Source organism: Phallusia mammillata, chromosome 6 (assembly GCF_965637545.1).
Source record: "Phallusia mammillata chromosome 6, kaPhaMamm4.hap1.1, whole genome shotgun sequence".
NCBI lineage: Eukaryota > Metazoa > Chordata > Ascidiacea > Phlebobranchia > Ascidiidae > Phallusia > Phallusia mammillata.
Window position 1 is genome coordinate 7,979,196 of NC_137257.1, and position 14,532 is coordinate 7,993,727.

Below are 14,532 nucleotides of genomic sequence, written 5' to 3' on the forward strand. Positions count from 1 at the left end.
TGATGAATCAGCAGACACGTCAATTAACATTAATGCCGCTTTAAATTTCTCCTTCAGTAAGTGACTAATACAGCTGAATCAAGGGAATAAATATATATATATCTTCATTTTTGTTTAGAAATTTCGTTTTCTTTCTAGAAACCAACGCCCGTCTGAACGTGATGGAATTGATGTAATACAATTCTGTGGGTTTATTTTTCTGTGAACTATCCATCAGCAACTCGAAATATCTTGCGGCACGTTTTTATTCTCTCAACTGCTAGCAATAAAAAAACACAAAAACTCCTCTACTGTCAAAACATCAGAAATTTTTATGAAGAAACCAGTGTGAAAGACCCTTGGCTGAATATAATTTACGGGTATATATACAATTAATTTTTCACAAAAAATATATTTCGCAATAAGTTTTCGACGTCGTAAAAACCTTACGAAACTCAAAAAAACTCATGCATCGACTGCAAAAGTTAAAATCTAAACAACATTTAACAACTCAAAAACATTGGTTGCTAAAAATGCATTTTCTGTGCATAAAAAACGTTATTGTAAGCACGAAACATCAGAAATGGCTTTTGACTAACATCTGGAAATCGCCATGTTCGTTAGACATAAACGACGGGCCGCGTTTTTAATACATAGTGGAACAACATACTGGACAACATCCCGGCTTATATTCGCATGCGTTTCCTATGCGTATATTGCTGTTGAGCCTTCAGCTGCATCATAAACTATTTTACGACTGTCATTGCAAACTCTCTGCTGACTTAGTTTTATAACCAGTAACAAAATACTCTGCTGTTCAGTGTGTGCTGTGCCCCTGACAACACGGCTAACTTTACCTCTTCAAATATTTGATTTTGTGCAGGGCCCAAATGTGGAATATCATTTAATCAATTTGTGGATTATCCAGGCGACTACGTGCAGAAATATTCATCTGCAACTAACTCCGCAAATTAATCTTATTGCTACCAATATGTGTTCAAATAACATTTAACCTATTGTACGATTCAAAATGTTGACGTGTGTGACTGCATCTGGATCATGTATCACCTGTTCAAGCTTTAGGTGAGATCGGAAACCACCAGACTTTCACACTTTGTAAAAAATACTTGACCTGTATTCACGATGGAATCGAGACACACTTCAGAAATAGGTTTACCTGCTTATTCTAATACCTTTCTATGGGTAATTATGTCCTTGTGAGTTCACATCATAAATAACAAAAGCAAACTTTTAAATCACTTTCTTTTACCCATATATCATATTTCAAAAATATCATAAACTAGATGAAAAAAAAATCGTTTTAATATGACTAAAACGTTGCTCCTGTCGGATGTTAAGTTGTTGCAAAACGTGGATAAAAGCAACCTTAAAAGCAGCTTCTTGGTTAAATGCTTTTGACAAATATTTACTTAAGCCTTGCCTATGCTAAACCAATATGGCATTTGTAGGCATGTTGTGCATCCAAGTCCTAAACTTCCAAGTCCAATAAATCAGTGGTTTAAAAATAGCTACAACAAATGTAAAAACCGGTGGGTTCGCAATCAGAAAGTGTTTACAATCCAACAGAGTGAATTTAGGTTATTTCACTTTAAAAATCAGTCTGCGGTTTCATTACTCCCTTGCAAACGTCCTACAAGATTTGTCGTTCACTTGGAACTTTAAATCAAAGTAATAGGTCATATTTTCTCCGGTACGAAAACAACAAAAAATGCATTGTTATTCTTTCAATTTAGAACGATGGGTTTGTGACGAACAATACCCTTAAAGAGAAAGATTGTTTGCGAACATGTTATGCATGAGTGATTCCCTCCCTTTGGAAATTCCACAAGCAACTTTTGAGTGTTTTTGTACGGTGTACGCTTGCCTGTGCTATTTTAACTTGTACGGTCTAGAAAACTGCTGGAAAATTCTTCAATCTGACTTAGTGATGTTTAATAAATAGGCCAACGGGAAATTGAACGGACAACTGAAGTCTTCAAATGGAATAAAAGTTGTTAGGTAAGTTTACTAAACGATTTGCTTTTTCAGCGTGCTACTGTCGTGAATGACCCAGTTTTTCAATGGTGTTTGCTGTAAAAAAAAACTGACATGAACATGCAAGATTTTGCGGAAATATTTGGAGGTGTAGGAAAGTTGATCTATTCCTGCTTAAAGTCTATCTAGTGCTTTTGGTGTTGTTTAGGATCACATCATGCTTAAGCCTGTATGTTTTTGGTAGTTATGGTCCTGTTTCTGTGCACCTTCATAACACTTATGATTAAAAACAAATCTGTTTTGTTAAAACAAAATGTATTTTTCATGATAGGTTGTCTCTTCTTTCAGTGTGATGCTTATCCTTGATTTCTGGTTACATGGACAAGTAAATGGAAGTTCTGTTACTCTGGAAAATAAAACATTCATTGTTTAAACCCAACAGCAAAAAGAGTACAGAATACGTGATGGATTTGTTGAAATTGTGCCTTTTTGGTTTTTGTATGAATAAAAAATGGGGCGACTTTTCTGCACAAATGAAAAGACTGTTTACCAGCAGGTAAGTAAACCTACCATTCGGACAAAGATATCTGACTTTGTAATTTTGACATTTTCTAGAACTTTGGTGAATTCCTCTGCACAGCAAACCATCTTTGGCACTAAATGCTTCAAATACGTCACCAGACTCTCTTGCAGGAATCTGAAAAGATAAACTTTGTGTAAAAACCTTTCTTGTGGTTTGTTGTTTGTTTTAAGCCCTGGAGGGCTATTTGTTGCCACATAGAAAAAACGTTAGTTTTTAGATTCCAAATAAATATTTAGAGTGAATCTATTCTAGACTGTGACTTAAAAAAAACTTGTATTGGCAAAGCCTTTGTATATTTTAGCTATAAACAAGTTTTATTTAGAAGGCAACCGACTATTTTCGGACGCTGACTTTAACAACTGAAACTATATGAGATGTGGAATAAATAGGCTAAATGCGGAAAATTTATAATATGAGTTGTTTGCTCTGACTTAGCATAAGAAAAGCAGTCGCGTGTAACATTTTATATCGTTTTCACAATCTTATTTAGAATTGAAATATAATTTATACTTGCCCCGTTAGTTGTCTGTGCTTGTATGGCAACTGGTTTCAAACATGATCCGCTGCCAGGCAACGTTTCATCATCGTCGTATGCCGGGCGTCGTGGTTTGTCTTGGTCCGTCCAATCAGTCCAGTAGACTATTAACAATACAAAATGATTTAACTTCCATATAAACCAAAAACGTTGACTATTCCCGCATACAGTCTGTTTAGCTACCAAGTGTATTTGTTTCTGTGCGAACGTTTTATCGTTGTTTTTGGTTTGTGAATGACAGAACAGGATATGTTACAACGTCATTATATAAATTGAGAAATAAATGGCGGTTTATTCTTGTGGTATAGGTTTTCTGCTCAATTTGTGCGTTCTATGTTTCTTCTGCAAAAGCTATTTATTTCCTTGTTTGGAGTACTAAGTAAGTATATTTCAGAACAGTCTTTTCTATCTTCGTAAACAGGTATAGCATCTAATTTTTTTTGTTCAGACAAACAATGTGCATGGCTACAAGGTACGATAGCCGTGTTAACAAGAAGACTCTGCCCTTGCTTTAAATTTAGTATTTACCCTGTAGTGCGTCTGTTGGTGGAAAATCAGTTCCAGAGATGGAACCAAGTGGACAGCTAAACCTTGCTTGGAAATGACTGTTCACTTTCCGCGTTTCTGTTCCTGTAGGCATTTCGCAAACGTCATCAGGTCGGTAGGTCCTGGCGATGCGATGAAGTTCAGGCAGCGGGTCGAGAGGAAGGTCATTGCGATTGTAGTGAGCGATTGGAATCCAAAGAGTCCATTCCGTTTCCTCTGCGTTTGTTCAACAAATGTTGTTGGAGTTTTGTGTAAAACACGTCGACGCATGACGTCACATATACCGTTATAACCGGTGGTGGGATTCATTTTTTTGTGAGCCTATTCTATCACAAAAGTCATATTTTTCAGCCGGTTCTAAAACTTATTACAAAATCCATTGACAGTAACCAGTAATGCTAACCGGTTCGCTGATCTCATAAAATTTCGTGAGACTGTTTTGTCCGAACCGGCTGAATCACACCACTGGTTATAAGCTACTGTAAAAATGTAAGTGGCAAAGCTGTGAAGAGAAACGTATGCTCAAATTTTATTAGAAGCATACATTGTTTTCTTCCAAATAAGGGTACACTGTAAGCAAGCATATCTTGTAAGCATGTTTAGATAAGAACGAAAATCATTTTCACGTGGTAGAAAACTATTATCGTACCGTCCAAATCGTCGTCGCTAGGTAGCGCTTCATCCTGCCACGGTGTATAAAGGTCAAGAGGCTCCAAGTCGCCACAGCTAACTCGCGGATTTGTGTCGTTATTTGAAAGTTTCATTACTCGCCTTTGGATTGTTGACATGGTGGGAGAGATGCCGCACAAAATGTGTGCCAGGGTAACCTTCTTAATTGACCTCATTTGACCTGCGAGTTAGGTAGGCTAACATCTTTATCTAACGTTAAGTAATTTCTCCTGTATTTAATCTAATTACTTGAAATATACATTTGAACTAAACAAACAAAAGGACTTTATTGGTTATGATTATTTGTGAAAGGTTCAGTTTAAAACTTTAAACGGTTTTAAATCGCCCAAAAGTAGATTTATTGTCTACTTGAAAAGACGTTTTTAAGCATTTAGTTGATATGGGATGTTACATATTTACCTATTGTAAATTTTTAGGTCGGGGATTAAAGAATATCAATACACCACTTACGTTTTGTAAACCGATTTTCAATTCCCCCGTTTTCAAACCAATGAGAATCTCCACGTTTAAGATCGCGGAATTGATAAGCCAATAGACAAGCAAAAGTCGGTCCCACCGTTGCTCCCTGTAGCGGTGTTTCGGCGATTCCAGCAGGGAAAAGATCGATTTCTTCTGGGTCGCTGTTAACACAAACAGAACAACTGCTCAGAGCAGGGTTTCTACAGATTTTGACATCGGTAAAGTTACAAGTTGTGTTGTCCACAAACCGAATGCATTAAACAATGCATTGGGTAACTACCCAGACACACCCATGTTCATGAATCGCCCGGATGTGGACAATACCGCCTGAGTTGAGATACTAAATACATTACTTAGGGCTGTTATCAAATAGGAATTTAAAATAAGTCCATTTTATTGTTTTTAAATCAAATAATCTAAATTTTAAATGATTATAGAGACACGAGGTCCGCTTTTTCTCCGGCAATTGTAATTTTATTTCGACGTTTTGATGTCCTATATAGGTCGTCTTCATCAGGGCAAATTACGCTGAATGTGCGTAGTACAGTGCATGATCAACAAAGAACAAAAGTTATGCGCAAACACGTCACAAGGCAACGACAACACCTTCTCTAATGATTGGCGTCCTTGCGTTTAAGTCTTTTTTTCTTTGTTTATCGTGCTCTGCACAACGCGCATTCAGTGTTATTTAGCCTACCCTGATAAAGGTGACCTGAATAGGACGTCGGAATACAAATACAATTGCCGGAAGAGCTCTATAAACTTAAAACAAGTTAATACATCGAGGTTTACTGGAAGAAAAACTTATTTGAAGTTCTGTAAACTTTAAAACTCACCTGTATATTGAGTTGAATTTACTTCGAACATCGCTTGGAATGTCCTGTAGATTTGATGAAAGGCCACAGAATCTACGGTGTGCCAAGTACGAAGGTATTCCGTGATCCCGACCTCTTTGTATATTTACCGCCATAAGATCTGAACCAAACTTTGCTGTGAAGTAAAAAGAAAGTATAAACTCCAGTAAAATTAAAAAAACATAATAATCATCGGTCTTTCTAGGTATGTATAAAAACTAATAAGAATGAACAAACGAAATTCTATGATTATTACACGCCACGTTTTAAAGACGTATTTTTTGTCTCTGACAATAACAGATGAATTCTATTTCATTTGTTCATTCTTATTAGTTTTTATACATCCCTAGAAAGACCGAAAATCAATTTAGTCGTTAAAGTCATAAAATTGTTGCCACAACGTCAATTTGAAAAAAATGCCATGTCGAAATTCAAATATAATAGGACCTGGATCTGTCGTAAAGAGTTGATCTGTCAACGCTTCGGCGAGCTGCAAATCATATTTTGAGGCCGGATCTTCGTTCATTCCTCGAATAATCTCACCAGTTGCATCGTTTTTAACGATCGGTTCGGTACTGAAGAAGCTGAAAATGTGGTTTTGCATTAGGATTATTTCAACTGGCAAATTTGTTTGTCACGCGAAACGTTGTAAATTTCTTTTGTTTTATTCCCGTTCTGTGAAAACTTTTGCAATGATATCCTATATTGTGAGTAAAGTAATGCAATTAGTTTTCCATTTTGGGCAGGTATTTTTGTTTTTTGTGGTCACAATATGGGACACAATGGGAGCATCCAAAAACACCATACCTTACGGCAGCCTCACATTTGGCTAAACTCTTATTGTCAGGGCGAAGAGCACTAATACCCACTTATAACAATATATCTCTACAAATGCCGACGGTGAAACCTAGTTTCTTGCGTAATATTTTGAAGAACTTACTTCCTAACCCCAACCCTCTTTTGGCGGTTAAATAAACAATTTAGCTCATTGCGCCAGCTATCAAAATTTATAGAAATGTGGGTGTATGTCGTGAGTTACGGTGTTAGTACCTCTAACAAAAGTATGAGATAAAATAAGTTATGACTTGATCCTATACTCGATTACACCAAAAACCGTTTCGAAATCTCAAACTTAGAGATCACGTTTTATGTTTCCTTCCTTCTATTGTCAACAAAACAGTGAACGACTGAAAAAGCATGAAGGTATTTGAGCTTACTTTCCTTCCAGGGGCATGTCTCCAACTGCGGCATAATGCGGGTTACGCAAGGATGGTGTTCCGTGCACCAAAGTGTGGCCAAACCGGAAAGCGGCAGTCGTAAAGCTATTGTCGATTGTTGCGTCGTATATGGGATTGTAACCGTACCAGAAATCCTGCGATTTCAGAATGAAGGTCATTTCAAGCCGAGTAAACTGATTGTAATTTTGGAAAATACGGGCTTGATTTGGATTTTACCTGATATAATTGATACCACCAAAATTTTACTTTTGACATAGCTCTGAGTTTACTTTCAAACAAATTCGAGTATGGACTGGTTGCGAGTTTGTACTTTTTAGGTTGAAAGGTAGCCATTTCGGGCTGATTATAGTTCTGTTTTAAAAGCATTGAGAAAAAATTGTTCATTTTAATGCAAAATGGGGACAGTTCTTACAATCGGAGGTAAAAAGCGCATAACTTCGTAAAAATGTTGATGCGTGTTGGAATCGGTATACTTTTAGTAAGTCTAACTGTCAGTTGTAGTACTAAAACAAAGATGGTAAAAATGTGGTGTAAAACTGATAGTCTGTCAAAGTTATTTTTTTACCTTCAGCGGTAAGTCTACTTACATGTTTTGTTAATTCTAGTCCATATCTCTTCATCACAGTGGGACCTAGAGCAGCTGGCAAAAACTCGTTATAGGTGATTTGCTGTATTATGGCACCGATGATTTTTCTTGTCGTCTACATCAAAACAAACAATCACTTTTAATCCGTAATCTAGGGCGGTAAAAGCATGTAAAAAGAGCAAAAAATCAACCTGATATATTTTGTCGCTGTCCCAGTGGGGATTTTGATCAGCCAGTTCTTTGGCCATAAGGTTGTGTTTTCTGATCCAAACTAAATGATTTATCGACAAAGGTGGCTGTTCGTTGATCCGTGGGTCACCTAAGAAAGTCATACTTTTGAGACTGGGATAGGGTTAGAAACTGAATTTAACGTTAGGAACAAAATTTATCAGTTGGTGTTATTGTTTATTTTGTTATAAAACCTCACCCCAAACCTAATAGCCCTATTATTTTTGCCTTCAAATATTCACAGATGCTCTTTGCGCCATCGAACGGTATATTTAGCAAACTTCGTCTGATGTAAAGACTTGCATGAAACAGTATGTACTTTGTACAGCTAAATCAATCCTTGGAATCGTTTATATCATGGTAATTTACAGCGTTTAAACAGAATATTGTTGTGCTAAGTAATTCATTTAATTACCGGCTGCAAAACACGGTTGGTCAGCTGGTTTGTGGATTGCTGGACAATCCATTGGTACATCACTGGACACTTGTGTCTCTCGAGGAAGGCTGACCGAGATGGGCGTTGTTTCACTTCCTGTTAACATCTGACCTGAAAAGGAAATTACGTAAATTGTTAATTTGGTCGCGACCAACAACAACCGACCCATATTGTAAACTACATTGTTTAATTAATTCCTGTTTACTTCTAGACCTAACACATCAGCACAGTTATTGGTACATCTACAATAGCAACTCACTATATCGACAGTTTGGCAAAAAACGTTTGTTTCAAAGCGTTTTAGTAAATTGCACTAGTTGTCACACAAAATGACTAAACCAAAATACATTTTTGTTGAAAATGTATATTGCATACGAAAATGTTTCTATCGGGTCGTCGGACCTATCAAGTCACATGAATGGTAGAAAGGCACACTATTAAGTTAATTGCAATAATTGTTACATTTTTTAAATCTAGCAAATATGACAAAAACAGTTCAGAAGTAAACACCAAGATTAAGTTGTCTGTACCTGGTTCGGTAGCCCTCAAAGCATCAGCATGGGAAGTCGTACTTCCGTATACATTGCTTGCATCAATATACGCCGACTCTAAGTTGTTTTGTTCCCTGGTCTTGTTTTGACCTTATAAATAGAATGCAAAGTTGTTCCAAACTTTTCAAAAGAGTTTCATACAAGTAAAACAATTAGTAAATTAACCAATTTGTTCAAACACGACAAAACAACCACGGAAACAAACAGCCAATGGGTGATTTTATTTTTTCATTGATCTAGATCTAGTGTCTTACAGTTTTTGTCAACTGTCCTTGCGCTCCTTTTCAACTCAATACATTCTATTCCACCCATGTTGTTCATGGGATCCGTGGACGAGACCAAAATATTGAAACATTCTTCTGCCGTGGTTCCACAATCACTACAATCCAGATCTGCCACTAACAAAGCATGCACCAGCGGTAATTAAAAGTTGTTCAGATTTTTTAACAATAAATGTTTTTTAAGACATTGTTTCAAACTCATATTTTACTTCTGTTTGAAATAGAATAAAACAAAAGAACAATTTTATCATAAGGTGCAATTTCTATAGTCAACAAAGTTAAATTGTTCGGAAATAAGTCTAATTAACTCTTGTACCAAGACCGAAACAAAAAACAGCAATGTTTCATTCAAAATAAAAAATGCAATTTCACGCAACATGGTATCTAAAATAACCGCAGGGGTTGCAGATTTGTTTGAGATTCAAACGAAAATGTTGTACCTTCGCTTCCTTCAGTTCTAGCAATGTCGTGGGCCAAAAATTGTCCCCAAGCTGGCATGTAGTTAGACATTGTCGTAGATTTTGGTTCCTCTGATTCCCGCAACATAATACTAACATCTCGAGCTGAGGGCAATGAGCTATGTCCTCTTGGAATGTCTATGATAAATCAAATAAATAATGCTAATATTTTAACGACGATTTCACAAGCAACTTCGATGCCCTTGAGCCTGTTTGCGATTACCCGAACGTTCAATAACTCGAAATAATTCTTCAATAATGATAGAATGCATTTAGGTTTGGTATATATGAAAAAATCCTACTCAAAATCATTTTATGGCTTGTTTTAATGCTTAAACCATTTTTTATAATTCTGTCAATATGTCTTGAATCAAGATACTTAATCTTTTATTGCAGTGCGTATGATCTTCAAAAGCTAAAATCTTGAGATGCAAGATTATGACAATTTTAACTTAAACTCGCGCAAAGGACGTTATATTGCTTTTGAGCATTGCAGCAAAACTGTGCAATATTAAATCAAGTTTGTTTCGTTTAGGCTACTACATAGCGCCAAATAAACTCGATATAGAATATAGCCACAGTTGCTACTTAAAACAATAAACAAAGTGTACCTTGTTGGTTATCATAAGCTGCTGGCAAAATTCTTTTAAACGCTCGATTCGCTTTTCCGCGCTGTGAATCTAATCCATTGTTGCAAGAGCCGTCGATAGTGGCGTATTCACTGTGCAAAATGTACACAAAGATTGTTGGACACATACAAATTTGCAATGCTTCAAACAAACTCTTTCAACTACTTACAGGTGGTCGCAGTTAGCTTCGTCATAACACTTCGCTGGCATAAAATCAGCTACATTAAAAAACAAAAAAAAAACAAGTTAGTTATAAAACCGTAGCTTAAACAAACCGCCTCAAAGAGAAGTAGAAAAGATTTAAAATCAATTCTTTTTAAAATGCAGTTCCTTGTTTATTTAAAGATGTTACCTTTAGAGATTCTTTTTCGTTCGCACAAAAACATATGCTTTTCTGTACACTTTCTCAGGGCAAAAGTACGAGTGACAGGCCGAAAAGCTAAACAGTCTTTGCGTAGGGAGTTCGGCAGGTTAGAGACGTGGCGAGGAACAGACGGTTGATTTCCCTGCAGAAAAAATGGACAACTGTGTTGTTTTCAATTTGAATCGCGTTCTGTTTATAAAGCCGATCTAAAATTAAAAAATATGTTCTGTTTGGGCTTGTATTGCTGTTGTCGAATTGGCATCCGCGGTCCCTTAGTTAGGGGTCCGCCAAACAATTTAGGACAGACCGCGAGGAGCTTGGAGTATTTCTACAATCTTATGTAATAACAAATCTTGGTAATGTTAAAGTAAAATTTGTGGTATATGTCCTGTGACAAAGTATGGTTCTTAACTTCTTTTGTAAGTAACAAGGAGGCTATTTTTGCACAAGGTTTTATTGTTTAGTCTGCTGGTTTTTGACGTAATATCTTTGCCTTTGGATGATTTCCACGCGAGATAATCTTGAAAACGAAACTAAATTCAATCTTGTATGTAGTTGTGGAAATAGCCCAGTTGTTATGGCCAGGTTTAGTTTCACAAAAGTATATTTAAGCTTAGTTTCAAACATGCGACAGTAAGTACACAAGATGATCGCGAATTAACCGTTATTTGAATGACATTTTTTGTTTAAAAAAAACTACGGGCTAGTAGGCTCAGTTGGAATAATTTACTTACATCGTAGATCGTATACGTTAGACTCAGTTAAACGTGTTTAAGATATTAAGTAGATTTTAGTGAAACACAATTCATGTGGATGGACCATTTTTTGCTCACAATGCGTAGTCTTACCGCCGTATGAAACATAAACGTTCCTTCGGTTTGAATGTCATCCAAGCCAACCCATAGCTGTTCATTTTCCGCGTTTTTGCCGACCACCCTGTCTGCCACAAACCTGAAACGCATAAAACGAAATTGTATCACCGGAAATGTGTGACATTCAATCTATTGATATCTTTTTTATACTGTCGTAAATTATGAATTTTAGAATGTAATTTATGCGAGGCCAGAGTTGACAACATACCTTTTTCAATTTTTTTTTTAAGTTGTCAAATTTTTCCAATGTGTTCAAGAATGTAATTGGACAATGACTAATCTATTTTACCTATTTAGTTGTCACTTAATGATGTTTTAAAAATTTTGTTAATTAAATGACAAAAAATGCGTGATAATAAAGAATAGACCAAACTGACAGTCATACTTTTGAAAAAATGGTTTTATAGGACTTTGAAGAATTTAAAAATACGAAAAACATAATAATATAACTATGACCACCATAATATACTTTTGTTTTGAAGAATTTGGGCTGATAAAGATGTTGCATAAAAGCTATAAACTGATTAATATTTTCATACATGGCTGGCATAACTTTAAGCTTTTAAAACAAACATGTTTGTGTTAATCAGGAAAGTAACGGCCCAAATACACTTTAAGTTTAACGCTTAAAATGTGCATTAACATGAGTAACTGATGTGGCCTTATATCACAGTGTACAATATTTTGGCCGTTATTTCCGTGTATAGAGTTTCTAACCATTTATTTTTATTTAGTTAAATGTAGAAAGCATAAAATTGTCGTTTTGTTTTTACAAAACTTACCTGGCTACTTTTGTATCAAGAATTAGTTCAGTCGCCAGGTGACCGTTCCAACTTTCACAAATCAACTTTGCAGCGGAGAATTTCATCTCCGACGACAACAGTGCATATGACTTGCCGTCTTTGGATCGGTGTGGAAAATTTGGTGGAGTTCCTGTAAATGAATGAAATATAGCAATGACACACAAATTTTGTCATAACGGTGTTAGGTTTTACTATTGTTGTTAGCAGCTCTATAAATAGTTATTTAATTCGATTTGAATGCATTTCTTGCCAAAGTGGTTTCTAAAAGGACAAACCTGAAGTCAGAAATCAGTAGGCTACATTATATCAAAAATAAATTCTGAAGACAAGTAGACATATAGATTCATGAAACAGTATTGTTTTCGTTTTACTGTACAAAAATGAAAAAAGGATCTTCGCAAGAATGTGTGCCTTACCAATTTTAAGTTCACAAAGTCCAAAATGCTCATTTTCACATGATTCAGCCTTCAACAATCTTGCGCTATGTGCTTGTGGCCTGCTGCCCATTGTTACACAGTCTGTGTTTCCATGATTATTTGGTTCACCGGTGTGCCAAAAATTGCTCCAAGCCTGACCAATGCTCAACTAGAAACAAAGGAATAAGCTCACATAAAAATGGATCGATTTATAAAAATATATTACAAGAAATTGGGACAGGGGCGAAAGAACTAATTCGGAATGCCCACACTGTGGAGCAGATAAGGAGGATACAAACCATCTTGTCCTAAAATGCCCCTCAACCAAATTACCAGGCGGATATCGGACAGTACATGAATGCAAATGCGAAAACATATCCAACCTTTTATGACTTACCCCATCATTCCAAACATATTTGTCTTCTTGTTTACGGTCATCGAGTCCAATCCAAAGATCGCCATCCGAAAATTCTTCTTTAAGCTTTCTAGAACATAAAAAAAATCTATAATTTCCAATCTTTTGTGGATTTGTGCACAAAATAACGGCCTACATTCAAAAGTTTTGACCCAAAACGCGTGTATTAAGGGTGAGAATTTTCGTCCAATACATCTTTCGACCAAATTTCAAATTGCAACATTTCAACTTGGACCTATGCTTTGTGGCAGGGGTCGCCAACCTTTTTTGGACCGCGGACCGTATTTAAAACGGAAATTTTATCGCGGACCGGCCTTCAAAAACTACAAAAAATTAGCAATGCAAAACGCTCAAATTTGTTTACCATTTCTGGGAGGCAGGGCAAATTGTTTCAAAGCTTTTAACCTGAAAAGGTATATGGTACCGTAACGAACTTATCTCGGACCGGCGGTTGCCAACCAAAATAAGTCAGCACCACGATTCCTCAATTTTGTGTATTGTATGTCACCAGTAGCATGCAAATAAAACAAAACTTACTTGAAAGCAACTTCGTCACGGACACCAAAATGTGCAAGGTCTCCATTCCAACCCTGACACTCCTTTCTTGCTAGCTCGTAGTTGAGTTTTACTTGAGTCAGTGAATACTGGTATCCGTTGTTACAATCCACCCAACCCCGCTTCATGAGGGCTGAAGCACAAACAGCTTATTAATGACGGGCCATATTTGGTTCGGATTTAAGTAAGATTCTAATCTCACCAATGAAGTTTTTCAATAACTATACTATTTCAGAGGTAATCCAAGTCGAGGGTTTTTGAGACTTTTCCCGAGTTAACGTTGTATCATAATAATGGTCCCTTTCATGGAATTATAATCTGTGTTATGGTTCATCTATGCTCTGTATCTCAAAAAAAGTACGCTCAGGGAATTATAGATAAAACCAGAATGAAATTAGTTTCAGTGTCATTTTTGCATTTGAATCAGACTCGATTTTTAGATCACCACATATACACCACCTAAAGTACATCTCCACTAATATACGACACTAGTTGGCCACTCTTGCAATAAACACTCGGGCTGTTAAACAAATGCAAGCCCCATGTTACCACAACAGACTTACCGTCGGATGTCGTCCACAGTGCCAGACTGGCCACAATTAAAAGTAATGGCTTCATTACCACTGCTTTCAGAGTTATTTGTGAACCTTAATCACCGTTCCTGGAGAACAAACGAACCTAAATCTATACTTGCGTTTTACATGAGTTAAAACCAGCTGGTGTTCATGTACATAAGATATCGGTCAAAAATATGCAAATTAAAAATGGTAATTCACATCCTATTAGCAAAATCAGCCAAATTAGACCGGGGCCTCTTAGTGTTTTGTGCCCCTATTTTACATTATGCTTTGTAAAAGAAGATTTTTTGCTCAGCAACATTTTTAATTGCAGCACTAGCGGTCTCAACGCCTATCGAAACTTACGAAACTTCCAAAGGTTACCTGACTATCTGAACCCTGATCCCTGGGTAAATCTCTAAGTAAACGTCTAGTAATGCTTACCTTACGTTTACTGTTAATAACTTATTTTGCATTCCAAGCACCCAGAACTACTTTTTTT

The 14,532-nt window shown here is 36.4% G+C and overlaps 1 protein-coding gene and 1 long non-coding RNA gene across 3 annotated transcripts; one reads left to right on the forward strand and one right to left on the reverse strand.

Annotated features, from left to right (window-relative positions):
• Positions 1 to 1,817: 1,817 nt before the first annotated feature.
• Positions 1,818 to 3,397, forward strand: LOC145232441 (uncharacterized). Its single transcript, XR_013860877.1, has 3 exons — positions 1,818 to 1,998; positions 2,306 to 2,530; positions 2,590 to 3,397. It is a non-coding gene; the product is annotated as an uncharacterized LOC145232441 (long non-coding RNA).
• Positions 2,273 to 14,265, reverse strand: LOC145232438 (salivary peroxidase/catechol oxidase-like). 2 transcript variants are annotated; one of them, XM_080097063.1, is made up of 24 exons: positions 14,037 to 14,265; positions 13,456 to 13,606; positions 12,901 to 12,988; positions 12,504 to 12,672; positions 12,067 to 12,217; positions 11,261 to 11,363; positions 10,401 to 10,554; positions 10,218 to 10,266; positions 10,031 to 10,140; positions 9,402 to 9,557; positions 8,935 to 9,078; positions 8,660 to 8,770; positions 8,109 to 8,240; positions 7,657 to 7,784; positions 7,467 to 7,580; positions 6,859 to 7,013; positions 6,089 to 6,225; positions 5,624 to 5,777; positions 4,779 to 4,948; positions 4,288 to 4,488; positions 3,621 to 3,854; positions 3,072 to 3,196; positions 2,590 to 2,671; positions 2,273 to 2,530 (listed from the first exon to the last, which is right to left on the reverse strand). In XM_080097063.1, the coding sequence occupies exons 1-24, from the start codon at positions 14,089 to 14,091 to the stop codon at positions 2,397 to 2,399; spliced, it is 3,207 nt and encodes a 1,068-aa protein (XP_079953189.1). In that variant the 5' UTR covers positions 14,092 to 14,265; the 3' UTR covers positions 2,273 to 2,396. The 2 variants fall into 2 exon arrangements, with proteins under 2 accessions (XP_079953189.1, XP_079953188.1); XM_080097062.1 differs by having other exon boundaries at positions 2,273 to 2,380; positions 2,545 to 2,671; positions 14,037 to 14,264.
• Positions 14,266 to 14,532: the final 267 nt, after the last annotated feature.

What these genes read in the sequence shown, in the direction of transcription:
- LOC145232438 (XM_080097063.1), bottom strand. Translation starts at nt 14,091, where the DNA reads ATGAAGCCATTACTTTTAATTGTGGCCAGTCTGGCACTGTGGACGACA. An exon ending in AGCTTATGATAACCAACAAG is followed by an intron (nt 9,558 to 10,030) that starts GTACACTTTGTT and finishes GATTTATCATAG; the next exon opens with ACATTCCAAGAGGACATAGC. An exon ending in ACTCTTTACGACAGATCCAG is followed by an intron (nt 5,778 to 6,088) that starts GTCCTATTATAT and finishes TTTACTTCACAG; the next exon opens with CAAAGTTTGGTTCAGATCTT.